The 23,187-nt window shown below is 37.6% G+C and overlaps 1 protein-coding gene across 2 annotated transcripts in view; it reads right to left on the bottom strand.

Annotated features, from left to right (window-relative positions):
• The window catches only part of MAP3K7CL (MAP3K7 C-terminal like), a 29,022-nt gene extending 13,479 nt beyond the window's left edge, over nt 1-15,543 (bottom strand). The window contains exons 1-3 of one of the 2 annotated variants that reach the window (XM_021535402.2): nt 15,461-15,543; nt 14,836-14,944; nt 6,273-6,331 (exon numbers count right to left, since the gene is read on the bottom strand). In XM_021535402.2, the coding sequence (XP_021391077.1) occupies nt 6,273-6,331; nt 14,836-14,905 (129 nt within the window). In that variant the 5' untranslated portion in view covers nt 14,906-14,944; nt 15,461-15,543. Of the gene's footprint in view, nt 1-6,272; nt 6,332-14,835; nt 14,945-15,197; nt 15,242-15,460 lie in introns of those variants that run through there. The other variant, XM_021535401.2, reaches the window with a different exon arrangement.
• Nucleotides 15,544-23,187: the final 7,644 nt, after the last annotated feature.

Raw genomic sequence — 23,187 nt, 5'->3', positions numbered from 1 at the left:
CCAGAACTGGAGAATTTGTTTTGCTCCTCTGTAATTTGGAAACTTCTAAGAAAGGCTCCAGAGATATTATCTGCAGCATCCATGAGTAATTTCTGGTCAGCAGCATATGAAACAGGTTTATTTAGCAAACACTTTACACTTTCTACTGCAATAACATGGCAAAAGCAGAGATACAAATCTCCATTCCACCTGGAAGGACTTTTTTAACTTTTTTAACTGTCTGTGGCCAGGCAATGGGAAGTACTGCAGATACTGCAGTACAGAATGCCCAGTGGCATTCCATGAAGTGTGTATAACATCTTTATGTTAAGTTTGCTGGCTTACCAAGGTGACTAATTTCAGAAGGGCTTAATAAAGTTCAATTTGCAGTATGTTTTTTTTTTTTTTCACTCAGAAGTAAACAGCCATACTTTACCTTCCTCTTACAGCCTGAGCTTGCTACTTCATGAAGTACTTTGCCTGTCCATGAATTAATATAAATAAAAGCATACCTGCTAGACAAGCAAAAAACATCCCCGCCAAAGCAGGTTGCATTTAATGGCAACAGTTGCTACTTTTAATGCTGTTTATTTCAGGCTTCAGTGTCACCCACCCTCATTTTCCTGTGCTGGCAAAATATGCATGTGCAGCATCTCTGATCTTTCCACAAAGCTAGTACAAAAGCTACAGCTGTAAGTTATACTGGTGGTCTGTCCTATTATTGCCTGATTTTCAACAAGGTCTGATTTTTCCTTGTATTTTGTTGAATAACTCGCTATAACATTGACAAATGTCCTACAGAATTCCGCAGGTAGCCACTAAGAAGTCCTTTAATAGAGCATTCTGGAACTGCACATATAAATGTAGACCTTTACAATTTATTTAGACTTTTGTTCAGAATCCAGATATGAAATATGTCGGAAGATGACATGCCAAAGTAGTTCATGAAGAAACAGAAAGTCACAGAATGGTTTGGGTTGGAAGGGACCTGCTTTCCTTGCAGGAGAAGTGCTCCATTCCTTTGATCATCTGGGTGGCCTCCTCTCTGCCTGGTTTTTAAGGCAAGATGAAGGAGGTCTTCTAAATAAAATCTTTGCTGGGTTGACACAGAATGAAAGTTCTCAGGTTTGGGTTTTTTTTTTTTTTTTTTGCTTCACTCACATTCAAGTTCTTTGGCCTTGCCATATGAAAATCAGCATTCCATAGCCACAAAAGCTGTATAGTTGACAGTGCCACTTAACTGTTCAAAAACTTTAAAACAGTTGATTTTTTAATTCACCATCATTGCACTTACATGTCTAACTGTGAAAAAAAATTAAAACTTTCTCCTGAAAAATTGAAGTTTCAAGAAAAAATTGTATCAGGCAATTTTTCCAGCTCACGTGAACTTATCTAGAAGCCTTCAGCACTGACCTAATTAAAGAGTGATGTCATGCTTTTTGTAAATTTGGTAACTTTCAGTTGAACTCTTCTGGAAAAGTGGAAAATCCAATGCCAATATTTTGAATGTGGCCTATGTTCATTATATGGCCTTGTACACTCTTCTATGATGGAAGAACCCATATTGTGCCAAGCAAAAATAGCACATTGCAGCTACTTCTTGTTGAAGAACTGGAACTCTTCCACCACTTTCAGATACCCATCTTAGGATACATCTAGTACAGTCTAGTTTTACTATGAAATAAACAGTTCTCTTTCTTCCAAACAATTCAGGATGAGAGCAATTGTGAGTTTTGCTCTCCTTCCTGGGAGATTTTCCATTCTTTACTAACCTTAGTATGATGCTCTGGCTTGGTGAACATGCATACATGTCACCATACATACATAAAATGGTCTTACATAATCTAAGACCAAAGTTATCACAGCAGCATTACAGGACACTTATTAAGTTCATAAGGAATCAAATCTAATTATAGAGCAACACAGTCCTCTGCAAATTCTCATGGAAATCAATACATAGTAAAAAAATTACAGCATTCTCTTTAAAAACACAATATGCTTTTAAACTTCCTAAAATTAATTTATGTGCCTAACAAAAATCCTGGCATTCAGTAGAAGCAATTGAAGTTACAGATTAAACAAGGTTTCTGCTAAATACTTATATCACACACAACACACTACCCCTTTCATAACATTTGTATTACTTCTTTTATATGAGCATTTTCTACTAAAGCAAGAAAAACTATCCTTTGACTTAAGGTTGGATGTCATAAACGGTTGGAGCTTTTTCTCTGTTGCAGCAATTTTATAGTCATCTAAGGAAACAGATTTGTAACACGAAATATGACATAAATGCCTCTGAAGCTCACAATTTCATGAGACAAGATCACAGAACCATTTAATTGTTTTGTGTTGGAAAGGACTTTAAAGATCACCTCCTTCCAACCCCCTGCCAGGGACACCTTCCACTAGCCCAGGCTGCTCAGAGCCCCAGCTAACCTGGTTTTCAAAGATAAAGAACTATAGAACACCCTATGTGTCCATATGTGACTTGTGTTCTTCCCTCTTCAGGATGAAGCTCTCAGGTGAAATAAAGATTTTTATGGAGAACAGAGAGGTGAACTGAGCAAGTCAGAGGAAGTGTTGGATGCTGATGTATGTTTCTAAATACAGCAGATAACCTGTACACATGGGAGGGGGCAAAACCACCGAAGCTCAAATAAGCAGGTATTGCTTGTCAATGGAAAGAGAATAATTTCCAATACTGCAAACAAAAGGAATTGAAAACAAGAAGTTTATTAATATGAGTTTTGTTTCACTGATAACTTAGCAGGAAGTTATTTTAGTTGTGTGTGTGTTTTTTTGTTTTTAATAATAAAGCTACAAATATAGCTTAAATTGATCTGTTCTCATATGAAGGGTTTTCATGTCTGGTTGACCACATATAAATTTTGATTTAAAGTCGTTGTGTTATTTTTTCACAAATTGCTTCTTGGAATATGTAGAAAAAATGTAACATTCAAAAAAGTAATTTGAAAATAAAACATGTTAGTCTAAAGCTAGCTAGTACATCAGAACACATAGACTGATCATTTTTATTCTTTGGCAAGAAGCTGCAATTAGAATTGTCCTTTAGTAAGAGTCCTTATAGAGAATTAATTTTTTTTGCTAAGTCTCCTAGAAAGACCTTCTCTCCAGGCAATCCCACCTGCACCTCTGGAGAGCTGAGTGCTTGGAGAGCAGGGTTTGTTACCCTGCCAAGGGAGGCTCACTGAATTTTGCCCTGCCATTTGATACTGCTGCCCAGGGAATAGGTATGGAAGAATTGTGGGAGGAAAAGTGGGACCACTAGGTAATTCTGCTCAAATAGCCAAGTTGTCTGCCAAGGCCCAACATAGGAGGACAGAGCTTGAAGCCTAAAACAGAGGTGCAAATTGCTTGGTACTCAGGCTGTGGTCTGCTGCCTGCATGCATAGAATTCTAAGGCTCTGATTTTCCAAGTGACTCGCTGAACTTACATAGCTTTCAAGCTGCTTTCAAAATCCAGCTTAAAGATCAGCTAATTTAGGCTTTTTGTTTGTTTGTTTTTCAAAGAGGTTCCAAAATTTTCCTTTGTGTGCTTGAAATCTGTAAAGTTATTATGTTTTTTTAAGGTGCTTATTACTATATAGCCACATAACCTGCATGTATAGTTTGCTTCTTTAAATAAAATTCAAATGTTTTTGACTGTATTTATGGCACACTGATGAAAATCTTGTGGCTCTTAGAGATGATATTTTTATTATGACATATATACCAGCATTCTTACAAATTCAAGCATTTCAGGCTGCTATTACCACAGTTGATTAGAAGGTTAATTTACATGAATTCTCATTAACCTTCATGTGTGTGCTCTGTATTAAAGCACTTCAGGACAGAAAAAGGCATGGATAGAATGACAGGGGATACTCCACTACTTTTGCAGGTCCTGGTGAAGCCTATTTTACTTGTTTTTGTAATACAGGAGCTACATGTTTCAAAGCTGGCATAAATTGCAAGCACATGCCATAGAGTTCTGCCAAACCTGCAGCAGCTTGGATTGCAGCAATTGAAAAAAACCACAATTAATAAGAAATTTAATAAGGGAAATGATGACTTTGTAACAGTTATTGCTTGAAATTTTAACGCAGATTAAAAATACTGTAATTACATTAAATAGTTATCACATGAAGCTGTGATCCAGATTGACAAAAGCAAGGAAATTCAAGTTTTTATTGCTAAAATTGAATGCAATGTTACCTCTGTATCAACTCAGAGCCCTGTATTGACTTCCCTTGGATGAACATAATGGCATCAAAATATAAATGTGCATATAAGCTTGAAAACTAAAGGATGAAGTGCTAGCACAAATTTTATACTTTTAAGTGGTTGAATTGGGCAGGTAGTTATCCTTTCAGCTACCCTGATATTACCAAGAGAGTTTATGAAGGATAAATTACATGAATCAATGCCTTTGATTGTTGCTTTGAATTTGTTATCATATTGAGATCATGAGAGTAAAGGAAGGTTTTCCTGAAACAAATGTCAAGTACTTAACAGACCAATTGGGTACACTTGGTGGGATTGTGCTAGTGTGTACTTAAAAACTTTTACTGAAGGGCTATTATCTATCCAGAACACTTGAATGCTTCCAGAGCAGTGTTTTCACCCTATCATGAAATTCCATATTTAGAATATATTATAGGTTGCAGAAATGTAAAAGTCATAAAAGTCCTAATTAAAAAATCCTCACTCATCCTGCAGAGTACTTATATGTTAATGCTAATAATTTTGTTTTTATGTATCAATAGCAGAAATAATAATCATACTTTGCTCTCAGAGCAATCCTCACCTACTGGTCTCAATGCTCTTTAAAAAAAAGGTAAAAATTATTAAGTTAATTTCAGAGATGAACAGGGGGATGAAGTAACTCCAGGATTATGCGATGTGTCACTGAGAGAGTTGGAAACAAAATGCAGGTTCTTTACTTCTGATTCAGTGCTCCAGCTATGCAACATGATTGCTTTTCTCAAACTGAATTCTTCTAAGGAAAACAAAAAAAAATACCAATCCTGTCACTGTCGAGGCAGGATGGGAATGAGAAGAGTCTGACTAGAAGGCTGTGAGAGTAAAAACTCTGGTTTATTCAAAATACACTCTAAAGCTCTTTTATACAGAGCTTTGTGAGGACCAACTCCATTGGTCCTGAAGTGAAAACAACTCAAACCATTGGTGCAGAGTGCTTGACACACAGTGATAGAATTAACTATAAACAATGTGAATAACAAGAGAGATAAAGAATTATTTACATTCTCTCCAGCTCTTTCCCAGGCTTCTGCCTGGCTAGAAACTCTCAGTTTCTTTCTTTGACTGAATCTGAGTCCCACACAATCCTATTCGCTGCACTGGAAGGTTAGTAGAATAAATAGGTTAGCATACTATCTGGTTCCTTTTGTCCCAAATCTTAAGATGCTATTCTACTTAAGCCTAAAGAACCTGTCCATAGCCTCAGGATGAGAGGCACAGAGCAAGAAGGGTCTCTGTCATCCTCCATTCCTTTCTCAGTCATTCTTTTGATGAGGGCAGCAGGACAGAAGTGTCAGCCCTTGAAGGCAGCAGCCACCCCGTGCTGTCTCACAAGGAGATGGGCACAGGAAAGATGACATTATGGGACAACGAGTGGTCTTCTAATGCCCTTCTCAACTTACAGTCAGGAAACAACTGCCTTCTTAGTGAAATATCAGAGGAAGTTTAAATGCTCCTGGGAAAACAGATGATCTGAAGTAATCTACAAAAGCCAGCAAACACTCCAGAAACACCACAGAGGAAAGGGAAATAATCCCTGGATGCAGAACTGGCTTTGTGCCTAGGGAACCATGGAGTTGCCATCCATTGCTCACTGTCCAGTATTCTATGCTGACAAATCAGACTGGTCACCAAAGGATTCTCTTGGAATGCTCCTGAGAAAACTGATGGTATCAGTCTTGCACAACCTGCAGGCATTAAAACGTATAATGCCCCTCTCATTCCTTCTCCCATCAATTTAACCAGAACTCTCTTGATTGCAGTGCAGCAGCACTGCAGGAATTGAATGGAAAATCTTAATAGCAGGCAAGATTGTTAAAACAGTAATTTCCCTGTGGTTGGACTAAAAATTTTCTGTAGATCTTGAAAAAACGATGCTTTCTTCTATGGATATATACAGTCTTATTAAATGTTAATAGGCTAGAAAAGCACCACTAAAACTTCCACTATAGTGTAACAACCAGAGGCTTTTTATAAGAACAAATACAATGAATGTGAAGTAGAACTGAAATAGGAGAATAAAAATTTACCTGCAGCTGCTGATCTAGTTCTGGAAATGCCAAAGAGAAGTTTTCAGGGGATGCATCATCTAAAATATAAACATGATATTAAAAGTCATTGTCTACCAGAGACGGCGTTTCAAATATTCTGGTTAATGAAGTTCTATATTGCACATATGGACAGCAATATTATCCTGAAAACACCTCCACATCTTATCTTTTACACTTGAGATGCTTCAGTAGAATCCTTGAAAATACTGGTGGACTGGTGATACGAAAAGTTTGTGTTCTGGAAATACAGAAAGCCTATTTTGCAGTGCAGTGATTAAGAAACAAAGCAGTCAATCCAGCAGAATGTGATAATTTAATAAAACAAATACATCTAAACTGTTTTTCTTCCTGAGCTCTCTCCACTACACTGCTAAGTAAAGAACTGTCTTAATTACAGTCAATTACAATCCTTATGGGCTGGAGTTAGTTCAATCATGACAACAAACCAAGTTGGTTTTTTATTTATTCATTTGGGATTTTTTTTTTATTTTTAGAACAGGCTTCCAGGTGGGACAGATTGCACCAGTTATGTCAGGGTTGTGATGTGGACACCTGCCCACTAGTAGTTGGACTGAGATCAGAAATATGAATCACACTTGGTAGTGCCAGTGCAATATTTCTTTCTCAGTGACTTTCACACTCTCAGTTTTGCATTGGACTGTTTATTCATCTTACTACAGGTTATGGGAGGTGAGGAGAGTGTTATTATTAGCTTACAGTCAGTTATTTGTTATGTGTCAAAATTAAATAAGGAGAAAATCCAGGAGAAAGTTGCTAACACAGTTCAGATCCTGCAATCTGCTGTGTACTTGTAGGCTTGAACACAGCAGCAAAACCCCAACAAGATCAAGAGGACCTCATATCAAAGGAGGATTCTAAAAGAATTTGTCAAATATTTGTTATCTGTTTCTCCTGGCCTCTGTGGTTATACAGCAAAGGAGGTTGGGGGGAAAAAGTAAAATAAGTCACCTTAGTCTATGAAAAATAAACACACATGTTCAGAGCCTTACTCAATAATATAGCTAGAGCTGGGCAGCCTCTGGGAAGAGATGCTCAGAGAAGAAAAAATTATAGTGATACAAAACCAAAAGCTCTTGAATTGCCTCAGGAAATAAAGAGAAGATCCTGTATTTTTGTGGAGTAGTTGTCTTGTTACATTATCAAAAAGTCATACCCATATCATGTGAGTGTCCCCCTTCTTTCTTCACACCATACACCAAGCATGCCCATTCTGGAAAATACTTAAATTGCTTTAATTGTATAGAATTGTATCATGCTAATATGGAAGTGTTTATCTTTAATTTGCTATTGCTTTCTTGTACAATATATAAATAGACTAATATTCTAAAAGAAGAAAGTTGAATCATATGGCAAGGCTAAAAGGAAGGACAAAATAAGACTCAGTCTGACTAGGGCTACAGCTGCTTTACAGGTATTTGGCTGAATAGCTGTTAAATATTCTGTCAAAGATATTGGACCAGAGTCATGGATGGCAGTTAAACTGCTATTTGTTTTGGCAATTCCAGCAGTACAATCTTTGGTACAGTAGCTTTATGTTCAAGAAGGATATTGAACATCTTTAAAATTCAGAAAAACATAGCAAAAGAAACACTCCAAATGATTAAAAAAAATGGATAAAACATCAGAGAGTAATTACATTTTCACAGCATCAGCTATTCATAAGAAAATAAAATCAATGCAGTGTCAGAATATTGGAAAATAAATTGGATTATACCCCGAAGAGAACCAGATAAAAATTTTGGAAGTACTTTATAAAGGATGGACTAGAAAGAGAAATTAATGTAGAGGAAATCCTTTCAATAAACAGATGTTCCCTGCTTATTTTTTGAACTCAAGTGACTGAGTCAATGGTACTAAAAATAGAATGTACTGGTATCCTAACCATTATGACATACCATAGTACATTTTATAATGGGCTTGCCCTAGCATCTATTGAACAGCTGCTAGGGTTTTTTTTAGTTATACTAGTTTAAGACTTGTTTAGATCATCATCTGATGTGCAGAACATCATTGAGAAATGCTACAGACTTCAGTGTTTTGAAATTATCCTGAATTCCTAATTCTCTTTGTCTCTTCTGAGAATTTCAGCTGAAATATTTAGTGTACAAAAATTAACTGAAATCCTCATAGCTATCTGCAATCTTGTTTTTCACAAAAAGAACAACAAAAGACTTTCCCCACAACTTTCAGTGAAATAAATTATTGCCCCAGATCAGTCTTTATTTCACTGTTGTGTAAGTAACAACCACAACACTAACAATAAAAATCACTTGGTAATAGTGAAAACTTAAATTTCACAAAAGGGGAAAGCAAATTAAAGCAGTCATTCATCTCCTAAAACTTTTTTGAGGATATTTCAGGGTGTCAAGAGGAAAGATAAATTCTTGCACTTTTTTCTGAAGAATTGCTATTGCCCTTACCAGCAGAATACCAATCAAAATCACATAGACTTCTAGCCATAAAAATCTATTAACTCTGAAAATCATATACAAAAAATGTCTGAAATGCCAATTAAATTATTCTGAAGATCAAAACATTCTCAAAACTATCTCCTGATCTCTGTTTGTTATTTTCTACTCTACCTCTCCTTAACCAAAAAGCAAAACTCTGAAATACCTATATTTCCCCTTTTCTCAATTAACTATCCATTTTTAATGAATATCTAGATTATTATAAGGAATTGCTGATATAATCAAAGAGCCCTTTATAATACAGTTAGTGAATTTTTTGTACCACAAATCCCTGAAAATATCTAGGCTGACTTTTCACCAGCTACAAACAGCATCTTATCCCTATAGTCATTATAAAAAAACACATAAGGAAAAATTATTTGTAATTCAAGCTGCATGTTGAAAACTTATTTTGTTTAAAATAAAAATATATTTAAAAATCAGAGACAGCAACTCACTGCACCTGAAAGTGAGTCAAGATTTTGGTCAAAAGGGAATAAGAAAGAAGGAAAAATGTACATGTGCATATTATGACCATATCAGCAAACTCAACAGCACTATCCTGTGATGGGAAAGAATCAGATCAGGGATTTCATTACAGCCACTTAAGCTAATATATCTACAACATGATTTCTAAATGAGTAGCATTTCTTGATTTCCCATAGATCCCAAATCTAATTTTGAAGGTCTACATTTAAAAATGCCCTAAAGACACGTACCCTGATTAAAACACACGTGTTTTTAACCAAAGACTCAGTTCATGTGCATGAAATAGAGTGATTTTCATTTTTGTTTCATCAGGTTCACAAGCTTGCTTGGCTTGCTGCTGAAAACTGTCATTTGCAACAAAGAGTATCTGAACTCAATATTAACACTGATTGTCTTTGTACAAAAAGCTCACTACTAGCCCTGAGGCAGCTGATACCTGCTAAAGTTGCACATTTGAGAATGAAGCTTGATTTCTGGAAAGCTTCACTTATTTAATCATATTCTGGCCTCCTGGAGATTCCAGTATCCCAGACCTCCGTCATGTCAAATGAGAGAAATCCTTCACATGTTGCTGTCTGACTGACACAATGCCTGGCACAATGAAGTGTGATACCCAAATTTTTCATATATGGCTGTTCCAGTTAACTGAACTGTGAGCTAAAGACAGCAAATCCTTTAAGAACAACATCTGATTTATTTCTAGTATAATCTTGGAAATTAGTTTCTCTATGATCTACACTAAGATAGACAGAAATAGAATATAAAAAGTTTAAATGTGTTGAAAGCACATTAAGGTTGCTAAATCAAGCACTTGAAACTTAGGAAATGCCAATCACAGCTCTGCTTCCTTGAGTAACTGAGTTATGATCCAGTATTTAATTATACAGTCAGGTCCTATTTTTTTTTTTTTTACCTACATGTGTGGGCCAATGTATTCAAATCTCTTCCTTCTAAATTAAAGAATTAAATTGGTAACATGAGTAGGCTGTAAGTGGATCAGCCCTCGCACAGGAAAAGTGCTCCAAGTGAACTGCAGGCACCACAACTTGCACCAACAGCAGTGGCAAGCTGCCTGTCAGGGTCCAGCCTTGGCCCTGGGAGGGCTGGGAGATGCAGCAGCTCTGGGCCTGGATACTCTTATGTGTGGTAGATATAATTCGTGCCATTTCTAATATGATATGTGTGATATTGAATATTTGTTAGAGTATACACGTTTGTATTAGGATTTCCCCCCCACCCTCGCAGGCGAGACTGGGTGTATATTAGAAACTAATTTACAAGTAAGAAGGTGCAGCTCACCAGGAGATGGGGATGGGCCATGTCTGGGGAGATACAAAAACCCCAAGTGCTGATCATGGCATAAACGACCCGAGATGGATATAATGGAAATCCTCAGACAGATCCATGTGAATGCAGCCTTCCCTAAATTTCATCAAGGAATTCAACAAACTCTGGACACCGAATTGTTCTCCCTCATCACCAAAAAAAGAGAATCTTATTAACATATCGACTCTAAACAGAAGAAAAGACTGATTGCTGAAATCTTAGCCTCAGGTGGAATTTTCCCTATAAAACCCGCTTGTGCCAGAATGGAGGTGTGTGGGCATAGGGGAAAACCTCTGCTGAGGCTGACTCCTTGTTGCACACCCAGCGCCGACCCCGGGCTCGGCTCTGTTCTTTCCTTGTGACTGGCTAGATAGAATTTGATTGCAAAATAAATATTTGATTTTTTCATATTAATTTGTCTGGACAAATTTTCATTTATAACAATACTGAGAGCCAGCAGAGACTCATCAGATTCATCCTGGAAGGCTGGGTGGCTAAGTGACTGCAACTTGGCACTGCTCTGTGGAGCTCCAGGGCTTCTATTCACAGCCCTGCCTGACATGACCTCACACAACCTCGCAGTTACCTCACCCATAAAATAGTGGGGAACGGTCACTGCCCCACCCAGGAATAGGATGTGAAGGCTAGCTCAATAATAAGAGTTGTGGATCTCCCAAAAATAGAAGCAGTCCATCATGGAAGAGGTAAGAGCAAGATCCTTCTACTTCATATAGCTTCACTCAAACCTAAGCATCCTCAGATGAACGTCCCTTTGAGGGTATCTCACCTGATTTCCCATCTAATTCCCCAAGAACTGAGCCCTGTAGGTTGGGTGTAGATTTAGGAGATTAGCTCTGTAAATTTTAGCCATATATTTTAGCAGTCAATCAATGTGCTGGAAAACCTCCGAAGCCATCACAACCAATACGAGGGTGGGGTAGGAATTTGAAGGTTGCTTTTGAAGAAGCAACCACTGCAAAACAGTCTTGCTAGAAAAGCAGAAAAAATTCTTGTAATCACTAGGATAATGAGCATAAAGAAGAGTAAAATAAGTAATTTTGCTATGCTTGCAAAAATATGACAGTGTTCCACTATCAGGTTCATTAGAAGATGTATGTTTTGCCTTTGTTGTCAGTGATTTTTCTGTAACGTTCTGTCAGAGGTAGACTAGTTTCAAATTAAAGAACTCACTAACAATTTCAGACCCAGTCATTTATTACCACATACCATGAGTAGAACTTTTCAGCTAGATTCAAGCTTTTATTTGATGAGGCAAGGTGAAGAGAGATGAACCTATAAATCTTCCCTTTGAACTATTACACAAAATAAATGCAGCTGTCTAAATTCCATGAAGTTCATGTATTTGTAAGATTTATGAAAATTAGCACATATTGAATTTTACCGGTTACATTAAATTGATGCTGACAAACCACAATGAATTTTCAACTTTGGAACACTTATTTGAATCTTGTAATACCACATTCAATTCAAGCTGCATTAGTTTCTAAGTGATGGAAGGTGGGTTGAAATAGTATTTTTCCAATTCATTACTTTAAAATGTACCTTAAGTCAAACTGTTGTGATACAGTGCACAGACACGCCCTGGGAAATGTGTCTTAGTGAACTTGAGTGAAAGGGCCAAACATAGACATTTATATATACAGGAATAAGAGATACACAATAAAACTGTCTTCTTATATAGCACCCGCTGCTAAGGGGGTGCTCCTGAGACTTTTAAGGACCTGATTATTCTACTATCCCATTAAAAATACCTCACAAAGCTGGCCAGAATTTCAGTCGTCAGGTGCTGACTGACAAACAATGTAAGACACAATATTTCCTGTACACTCAGGATAGGCCAGCTCCAGGTTTTGTAGGTCAGTTAACACAAAGTAATTTCTTCTCATAAACTGAGAGTAGTTTTTCCTTTCACAGCTCCTCACACCCACTGCTTGGTTACAATCCTAGCCAGTGAGATAATTGCCACCCAGAAGAAACATTCCATTTCCTCTTTTTATATCCAGTTATGCTGTCAGTTCCTCCTAGTAAGCAGTTGCACAGCCCCCGGAAGGAGAATGCAGCCTTTCTTGGCAAAATGTGTCGCTGTGCCTTTCAAGTGAGGTAGAATTCAAGAAAAAGCTTAAATCAGAGAGATTTCCGCACCACTTAGCCCTTGCCAAGAACTTGCCTAGCAGTGCATGAGCTTCAGCTGATGCTTTACTATCACACATCAGGTAACTCCTGTTTAAACTGAAAACAAATGTCCTCATCAATGAGAAAATAAAAGTGAAAAAAAAAATAAAAGAGTAAGGGAAAAAAAAACGCCACCTACTATGGAATACCTAAAGGTCTATCTTTTGAATGTTTTTGTAGCTCATCTTAAAAAAAAAAAGTGTTAAATACTTGTTTGTACTCTCTTGATTCAACTATGGTTTGCTGGAAATTTTCACACCTATTAAAAGCTTATTTCCTTTGCCTTCTTGAAATATAGCTAACATAAAAGCACTTAAAATTCTTACAATAATGTTGATTTAAACCTTCTGGTAGCCCCCAAATGGATGTGATGCAGAGGGGAATATGGCACTCACCCTACTGGTTGCTGTTTTTTTTATCAGTACTCATGAAGATTCTGGATTGCATACTGTAGGAACATTTGTACATATACAATAAAGGATTCAACAGTTTAACAATTTTAACACTTGGAGCAATTTAACAATATGAACAAGAAATATATTACCTTTCTCTAATTGAGTTTATTTTCGTAAATGTTAAGAGAGAGGCTGGAATTATTAGCAGGATAAAAAAGTAGAAAATAAAGTATGATGCAATGTTAAGGAAGTTAGGCTTCCTGCCTTTCATGTCCCCTTCTTGCAAGCTATTCACAACCTTGTCATTTCCTACTGCCGTCTCTTGTCACAAACCACTCTGCTCTCTTTGATTTTCCCATGGTCTCAGCTTTCCCTGACTTGTTTTCAGTGTCTCACATTAGCATTCTTTTTTCATAATTTGTAAGAGCACTCCCCTTTCTTTTACACCTCTCTTCAAGACCTATTTATGGCATAATTCCTGCAAGAAATTTATGATGTGACTGTATCTTGAGAGATGTGAGTGATTCCTTACTGCTCTCTGTAATAAAAATGTAATTACCAGGTTATTTTAATTTATGGAAAAGGGCACATAGATTATCACAGGTTTCTTTATATTCCTTGTCCCAGTCTGTCACTTATCTTTATGAATTGAAAGTTAGGTTCAATAATATATGAAGATGTTTGGTTTTTAATTCCCTTGCTTAGGGGATAAGATTGCATCTCAGTATTGTAGCTGAAAATTAGTAGTACCCAATAATTAGCTAGGAAAGATAATGCATATTATAAAATAGTTTTAAAATAGAAAATTGCATTCAAGTTGAGATTCTGTTTACACAAACGTCAGGCATCAACCAACACATTATCCTACAATGCAGAGTCCCATAAAGCTCTCAACAGCATAGGTTTCAGTTGTCCTTATACGTCATGCCATAAACACATCTCAGCCCTCACTCCAGCAATCACCTTTAGCAAAAGCAACAGCCAATATTTTTTGGATGCTTTTAAGCTTCCCTTTTGATTTATTGAATTTTGACTTTCACCGCTCGGCAACAGCTCTCTGATTCTTAATAATATTGCAGGTGCAAATGAATAATATTTATCTACTCCAAAGGGTCCATGTGTGTACAGGGAATGTTTGGGGAAATTAATACTCCCTCAGCATGACCTGATAGGATAAACATCAATGAAATTTCTGCTGCTGTCTGAGAGAACGTGCCATGTGGGGCACCTGTTTCCTGAAACCTTTCACCAAGCTGGGCATGTGTGGCACTTTCCAAACTTCCTCCTAGAAAAAGTCTCTTCCTCCTCTAGGCTCATGCAAGTTTGTCCTTTTACTTTTCCTGTTTTACAATTCCACAAAATCAGACACACTGCACATGCAGGTAAATTTGATAGTTAATTACAGTCCTAATTGCATTCCACAAACCACTTAAAGAAAGATTGTAACTGTCAATCTAGTGGATTTAGTCTAATGAAATTGTTAAGGGAATCATTAAAAGTTATCAGACAGGAAAACTGATCACAAGCTACCACTCATGAAAAAAAAATCCATCCATTACACTGGACTACATTTGATATTATAAAAACTGGTAAGTTAATGTAAAATTTAAAAGCAGTTATGGTTTAAATTTAAAAGCATTGTGTTTTACTCCATAAATGAAACAGTACCTGGGGAATCATTAAGGCTGAAGGCAATTCGTACCGGCTTATCAGCAGGTACCCTGGCGGTGGTGATCATGTGGGCACTTGAGTCAATGCTTTTACTTGTTTGTTCCAGCTGCAATAATTCAAAAAATATATTTATTACAGAGCATGTGACATTATTCAACAAATGAGTTTTAATGCTTTTCATGCACTCACAGCTGCCTTTCCCATCCTAGCTAGATGTTTAGAATCAAAGTCAAGGGAGCGCCATTTCACTTTTCCATTTGAAAAGAATTTAAGTGAAATTCAGTGCAGAGACTGCTTTTATTTTTTGCTATTTATAGGTTAGAAAGAACGATGGCAAAGGACGCTGCCTCTCTTCTCACCTGCTTGCTCCCCGCCATTGCCCCTTCAGCAAGCCTTGACTCGTGGCAATGCTGCCTGGTTCTGAAGGTGAAGAAGGAAGAAGGGGTGGGGAGTGGACTGTAACATGACCCCAAGCCTGCCCTGTGATTGGAACTGTGCACACCACTCCACATGGTGTCAATGAGGAGGAACTCATCCTCCTACCTTCCACCCATGCTCCCCCAAGCCAACTGCGCCTGCAAGCCACACGCTTCATGACCAAAAACTCATGGGGTCTCCAAACCTTGGTGGTGGTTCTTCAGTGGAAGCCTGTGCAGGTGTAGGGCTCTGTCTGCATGGATTTGGCTCCTGGGTTGGGACCTTACTCAGTCCACTGTCTTTCTTCTGAGACCATCAATTCCAAAAAGTGATTTGACTGTGATGAAACCCTGTCCATTAAGAAAACCGCTAGTTCATTTCAAATATGGCACTAAAGAATTGTTGAGCAATAAAATAATTAGTGATTTTTGATCTCAAACAGTGTAATTAAAACATCCCTGTGCCCTGAGAAGTTGTACTCTGAGCTCTACTATGTGTATTTAATCTTTTGAATGAGCAGTTTTGGTTAAACTCTATTGAACAGCTGAATGCAAACAATCCTCTTGATTATCTAGCACAAAGCTGCTAAAATTCAAAGATATTAATCTTCTGATTAGCACCATGTGTGGAGAATGTGAAGCCAGTGGGACTTTGTGCATGCAAAAGATCTGCCCACAAAGAAATTATTTTAGGACTCTGGACTGCTATCCAGCACTCATTGTATTCATACCAAATATGTGGACAATTATGCTTTCAAATTACCATAAAAACTTCTTAGAGAATTAAAACCAAATTAAACAAGAAAATACAACGAATTTACTATCTCATTGTCAGCACACAACAGAGCATTTAGCTGGTGAAAACAAGAGCCAGTTTCCTAAGCCAATAGTCCTACAGTTTTACAGTAAAGTAGCTATTGCATTGCATGAAAATTCTACCAAGTTATTCTAATTGATACTGGATTATTTGGCAATCTCAAAAAGTCAATAGAACAGAACACTATTTCAGGAATATGATCTTCCTTGGTGGTGTACAAGTGAATCAAACACTTCTCTGGCATCATTGCCATGCTATCAATGGAAGAGGATTAAATTTGCATTGAGTCCATTAATTTCAGCTTTTTTGTTTATTTGCTTTGTCTCTCTTTATATTTAGCTAGCAAAGTGATATGGTTACTTGTTTTTTGAAGTGCATAATCTTTTCTTAAAATAACAACAAATAATCTAAAATCCTTACTTTGAATAAATTTTATTTGAAGCTGAAAGTGTCCCTTTCTGCTAGCATATGAAAGATATCAGGGATTGCCCTTTATTTTTCATTACTGGTATTCCAGACCCACAAAAATGGAACTGTTATCTGTGGAGCAGAGGCAAAGAAAAGCCAAATAAATTGCAGCCATGTATGTTTTAGATTCAGGAAAAGACTCTTGGAGTCAACTGAAATATTTTATTTTGAAGAGCACTGCATCAGAGTAAGTAATTTTTACCTTCTGAGCATTCTTGATCTCTTCCCTACCCTCACTTCATAAGAAACGTGAGACATCTCATTGTTTTTAAAATACAACAGAATTACCACTGCAAAAATCTTAAACATATTTCCCTTCCTTACTTCCCAATATAAGGTAAAGAAAAGAAACCTCTCCAAATGAAGAGATTTTAAGTGATAAGCAAATCCTTAAGGCTGTTCATTGTTCTGTGCTGTTCGTACACTTTCTCTGACACTATCTCAAGTGATCTTCCACATAAGAGTATACTTCACATTTCACATCATAGCCTAAGAAATTAAAAGGATGTCTTCCTTTTCCTGCTAGAATTTTTTAAATTGCAATAACAATATTGCTACAAGACTGTTATTTTATTCCAATCACATACTCTGTGGTATGAAATGTTTCTAAATTAACTCTTTTAACCATCTACTCTGTGAAAGCAAAAATCAATACCTTCTCAGTAAGAAATGGTGAATTCTACTGAAACACAAAAGAAAGTTTTCATTTTATTCTAATTCAGAAAAAAAGAAATCTCATGTTTATACACAGCATTTACCCTGTTATCATTTTTTAAATATTGCATTTATCCCTCCTCTCCATTTTTTGCAAAATCCTCAAGCTCTTCATCACAAAAGGCAATCACAGAGAACAGAGAGGGATGGAAAAAGCCTGTGTGCAAACAAGGTGATATTATGAAACATGCAGACCAACTGCCCCTAATTCCCCACATGCTCTCTCCATGAATGAAGAACAGTGTCTCTGTAGACAGAGATGAGAGTGAGTGGGCAACCTGGAACTTAATCAGATTTAATGAGCAGCTCTCATCTTCCCAACAATTACCTATAGAGCTGGCTGGCTGCTGTTCCTCTGTAAAAAACCTGCAGCAGAACTCAGCTGAAATGCTGTTACAGCTCTGTGGATTTTTTCCACACCTGTTGCCTTACCTCACTTAGCGGAGTGTCTGCACTTGTGTAATCCAGGGCCAGCCACTGCCTTGGCTTGTCGTTGCCTTTATGGAGTAAAGCTTCAATAAAAGAAAAGGCTGCACCTGCTGCATAGCAACAAACTGACAAGGTCTGAGAAGCTGAGACAGCTGTCAGGGCAACATGCTGCTACCTGCACTTCCCATAGGCTTTGCTGTCCCAAAAGATAACCCTTTTCCACTTTTCTCCGCAATTCTGATTTTCCTTCTTCTCCTTGCCAGGGATGAGGGATTATGATACTGTCACACTTCAGGGAGGAAAAAATCCTTCTGTCACAGGCATTATTAAACAGCAAACTGTGGTGAGCCCAAGATTTTTAATTCATTAGTCCTGGCAAACCTGAAATACAAACAGACTTGCTTCATAGGACAGGAATGTTTTCAGCATGACCCAATCAGTGTCTGTGTCTATTCCAGCAAACTGGCAAAGATAGCATGACTCCAGTCAGCAAAAATGTCTGCAGCTCCAATCAGCTTGGGCTGACACTGCCAACTTGGACGGGCTACAAGCACACTCAAATGATAGCAGCGACTATCAAAGCTAACAACAACTGATGGGCTTGGCCTCTTAGGCTGACGTTCCTGTTGGCTTTGACTAAGCCAGGCTTGTTTAAGAGAAGCCACTGGCCCTTCTCTTCTGAGGAGATAACAGGCAAATCTCAGAATGTGAACGTGCAGGCTATAAAAGCAGGTGTATTTATAGACCAGCCAGTGATGGCGGTGATAAATGAAGCTGACTCAGAGATTTGACTGAACTCAGAGGATTTCCTAGTGTGATTTCAGATAGCTTTTGTTTTTTTTCAGACTACTGGCAAGCAATTTAATAGCTCCATCTTGATGAATTACCATATATTAATTTATTCAGTTTACAGTTTTATTTTCTGTTGTCAGAAAATAAAGGTTTGATCCCTGTCGGCACATATACTACTTACATGACTTCTTTGAGTGCTACCACTGTCATTGGAACAAGGGGAGAAAAGTGGAGAACAATTATGGAATGATTTTACGGAATATCTTTCTTTTGTGCTTGAAAAGGGGGTCTCCTTCAAAATGTATGTGAAGGTATATTTCATCTTTAAATTCCTAATGGAAAGATCTTATCTAACCCAGATCTCTATAGATGTATTCCTAGATTCCCTTGGCTCAGCTAAGATATAGAGAGGTTGCTGGACAAATAAAGACATGAAGGGCTCAAGTAAAATTTTCATCCTTCCTCACTCTCTCACCTTCTGGCACTAGACCAGGACTGAGCTCACCAAGGCAAAACTCTGGAAGCTACCAGTTGTCCTTGTGGCCTCAAAAGACCTTTTTTTATACTTCAAAATTACTGAATTGCAAAAATATTCTACCCACACTACCTTTACCCCAGGAACGACCTGGGAAGGCATTGGACAGTTAGTTAGGTATCCCTTGAGGCTCTCTTTAAGTGCTGTGGGATTTCAGAGCTCTGGCCCAAACAGCTGGACTGCACCTATGACTACACTGACCATTTTGTCTTCTCTCGATGCGTTTCTGAAAAGATGGAGGGTTCCTCACTAAACGTCTCCTTTGGAAGGGGAAGAAGACAGATTTGCCTCTAATCACAACCATTATTGCAAACAACATTGTACAGTTCAATATTATCAGCAGCTGGTATTGATGTCCAGCTCCACGTCCAATTACCGTGAAAGTGGAGCCACAAAAAATATTCTGCATCAGTTTTCATGGAGCCAGGGTTTTCCCCAAATCATAAGATACTGCTTTGTGTGGACAAATGGTATTCAGATGGTATTCATACCTTTGTAACATGCCATTACAGTAAAGCCTAAAAAAGGCTCTCTACATGAAGTCCTAAGACAGGCAAAATTTCCAGTAGCCATGACAGCAAGGGCTTGGACATAAATGATGTCTGAATAGGGCAGGGTGCTTTTTTCCAGATGGCTCTCACACTCCACATTTCCAGACTGACACTTCAGTTGCACTCACTTTAAATAGCATGTGCACTTGCTAATTAAGTAGATCATAATTTTATGTGTTGTAGCCACCGTATACATGGTTTTTTTTTAAATTTCATTGTTTCTAGTTAAATCTGTATTATTCACAGACAGAATCACAGAGCTTTTAGGCTTGGAAGGGACCTCTGGAGATCACCCTGTCCAACCCCTCCTGCCAAGGCAGGGTCACCTGGAGCAGGTGACACAGGAATGTGTCCAGGTGTGTTTGGAATGTCTACAGAGAGGAAAACTTCACAAAACTCTTGGGCTGCCTATTCCAGTGCTCTGCCCCCCTCCATGGAAAAAGTCCTTCATCATGTTTGGGTGAAACTTCTTGTGCACTTTATGGCCATTGCTCCTTGTCCTATCACTGGGCACCACTGACAAGAGCCTGGCACCATCTTCTTGTCACCCACCCTGGAAATACTGTATGGATTATTGAGATCTGATCTGATCATCTCATCATCTCATCTCATCTCATCTCATCTCATCTCATCTCATCTCATCTCATCTCATCATCTCATCTCATCTCATCTCATCTCATCTCATCTCATCTCATCTCATCATCTCATCTCATCTCAATCTCATCTCATCATCTCATCTCATCATCTCATCTCAGTCTTCTCCAGATTAAACAGGCCCAGCTCCCACAGTCTCTCCTCCTAAGAGATGCTCCAGAACACTCATCATCTTTGTGGCCTCTGCTAGACCATCTCCAGAAGTTCCATGTCCTTCTTGTCCTGAGGAGCTCAGAACTAGACACAGTTACATACTTCTATGAAATGTGCTGCCTCTGAACTGTGGGCTAACATCCAAAACTGCATAAACCAAAAGGTCCCCGATTTGCATTTAAATATCAGCTTTGTGCTATACACAATGATTAGTCACCTGAAACTACTACTTTATGGGAGGTGGCATATTTTTAAAATGTGAGACTATTATAGCATTCTCAATACAGAAGATGAAATCTGAAGCATCAGGATGAATGATTTGACTGTAATTGCTTTATCAGCTATCTATTCTTAGGATGATCATGCTAAAACTCTCAATAACATGGACTCAAACAGCATATTTTAAAAACTTCTTTAAATTACTTAATTAATTAGGTTCCTGGTATCCAACCAAAATTCTTTCAGTCCTGCATCACATTATGAAACTGGTGACATGCTAGAAGAGGATATCACATTTTATTAGTCAAAAACACCTTAAAGGAATATACTCGAAATTAGGAACACTGGGACTTACTGATATTCAGTAGTGGAAACATGCAAATTTTCAAAAAGTTTTAGGATGAAGTATCAGTTATTTTACAGATGTTAAAAAAGACAATATCTGCAATCTAATAAAACACCTGTTGCCTTCACTTTTTAGCTGTGCTACTTTCAATTCATCTCAGTGTCCTAGTATAAGCAGTATTTTAGTAGCATATGACCTCATTCATGCTAAAATGGTGTTTTGCAGATTGCCAGTCACTATTTAAAAAGACACTTTAAATATTCTAGCATATGGAAGATGTTCCAAGAAGAAATCAACTAAATATATATATATATATATATTGCCTGAAATTATACAAAGTGCAAAATCACAATCCAACATCCCATTTCCTGACAACTGGAGAACTAACAGAGCATTTCCTTAGTGTTCTTGGGTATTACCTCTGGTCTCCTTGCCTAGGTAGTGTTTTAACACTGGTAAAATAATGTACTTTCTCCAAAGTTCTGCTCTCGTGAATGGCTAACCCCTATCAGATTAAATTAAATCATTAACACCAGCAGGAAAAATACATTGTGCATTGACTTAGAAAAGATGACATAAGCAAATTTACAATTAATGGCAAATTGATAAGCTAGCTAAATTCACTTACATAGGATCACACAGGTTTAATAAAGGTGATCATTGCCAAGAAATTAAAGATTGTCTTAATCAAGGTAAAATCAATTTAAAGGAGCTGAACCCAGCAATTAATCTGGAAATAACTACATTGTGAATTATTTGAAAACCTGATTGGTGAAAAACTCCATCTCTTCTGCAGCAAACTCCAGGCAGAAACCGTGAAAAGCTAATTCTGCTGAAAGAAAACTGAAGCCTTTGACATATGATGCTGCCAAAGACCCTTATGTGATGCTGCATGGAAAACAAGATGAAAGTTGAAGTTAGAAATATTACTGGAAAAGCTTCACTACTGTCAGAAATCAATGGGTGCAAGTTTACACACTTTACTCACATCAGCATGGAGATGAAAATAACCTTTAGAAGCTAATTCTGGGAAGAATGATGGTGGGTCATCTCAAGAGGGAATGCTGAAGGAGGGAATGCTGCACACAATGAGAATGTGCAGCAATTCACTGGGAGGTCAACAGCTGAATGTTCAACATCAGCATTGGCGAGCACCAGCTAACTGGAAACACCAGCATTTAAACAAAAATGCAACAATTTTGCTTAGCAATTAAATTACAGCAGCTAAATTACATTCAGCTTGGTCCTAGATGAGAAAGACAAGAAAGAATTAACCCATGTAAAATGGATTAATCACTCCATTGCAACTGCACTTGCTGTTCCTGAAGGAAATGCTTAGCTTATCTCATTTAAGAGCTCACCCCCCTGAAGAGGACACTACAAAATATGACAGCCTCACTTGTTGAGGATGGCTGAGGTCATCATGCTACCATGGGTAGATGCACAAGACTTTCAAGGCAGCACACTCTTTCATGAAGCTTTGCTGATCTGAGGAAGAAATCAGCATGCAGAAGAATGTGACAAAATCCCAATCAGCAGCTGGTATTCTGGCAATACTTGAACCCTCACTACTGATTTAGCACTGAAACTGATACTTCCTTCAACTGATTACTTCCTTCAGTAATACTTTCAAAAGTTACAAAAATTGTGACAAACAGACATGACAGACTGCAGACTGTTTTTGACGTTTAAAAAATTCAAAAAACAAGTATAAGAAAACAATTTCAAATATTTTTATTTCTGCAAAATTTTTACAAGCCATAATTTGCCATTAATGATTACAAAAAAAGTGAAAATTAAGAAATATTGTCTAATTTCTTGCTGATGAACTCCCTTTCTTTAAAGTTCTGCATACCCACATATTAGAAGGTTTTGCTCTTCCTCTTCACACCACCACTCACAAATTTCACCATAATCCTATGAAAGCTTCCTTAAACCAAGAAATAGACACAAAAAGTTAAAGCAGCAGGTTTCTGTGAGACTGTTAGATGCTGTGTAAAGACTCCTTGTTTTATTCTATTCAGGGAGAAACATCTAAAGCATGTGTCTGGAATCCTCTAACACAGGCAAGTAGAGATACATGCCCAACTGAAAATAATCTATTCTTTAGACCACTGAGAATTCTGCAGAACATTTTTAACCTTTTGGAACCATACATCATACAATGGTGTCATACAACTGGTAATCCCACTTGTTCTAAGATCTCCCTTATTTTCACCCTATTGATGGTCTGGGATAGTTTATTATAACTCCTA

The sequence above is a fragment of the Lonchura striata genome, chromosome 2 (genome assembly GCF_046129695.1).
Source record: "Lonchura striata isolate bLonStr1 chromosome 2, bLonStr1.mat, whole genome shotgun sequence".
NCBI lineage: Eukaryota > Metazoa > Chordata > Aves > Passeriformes > Estrildidae > Lonchura > Lonchura striata.
The sequence above is the reverse complement of the archived record's forward strand: the minus strand, read 5'-3'. Positions and strand labels throughout refer to the sequence as shown.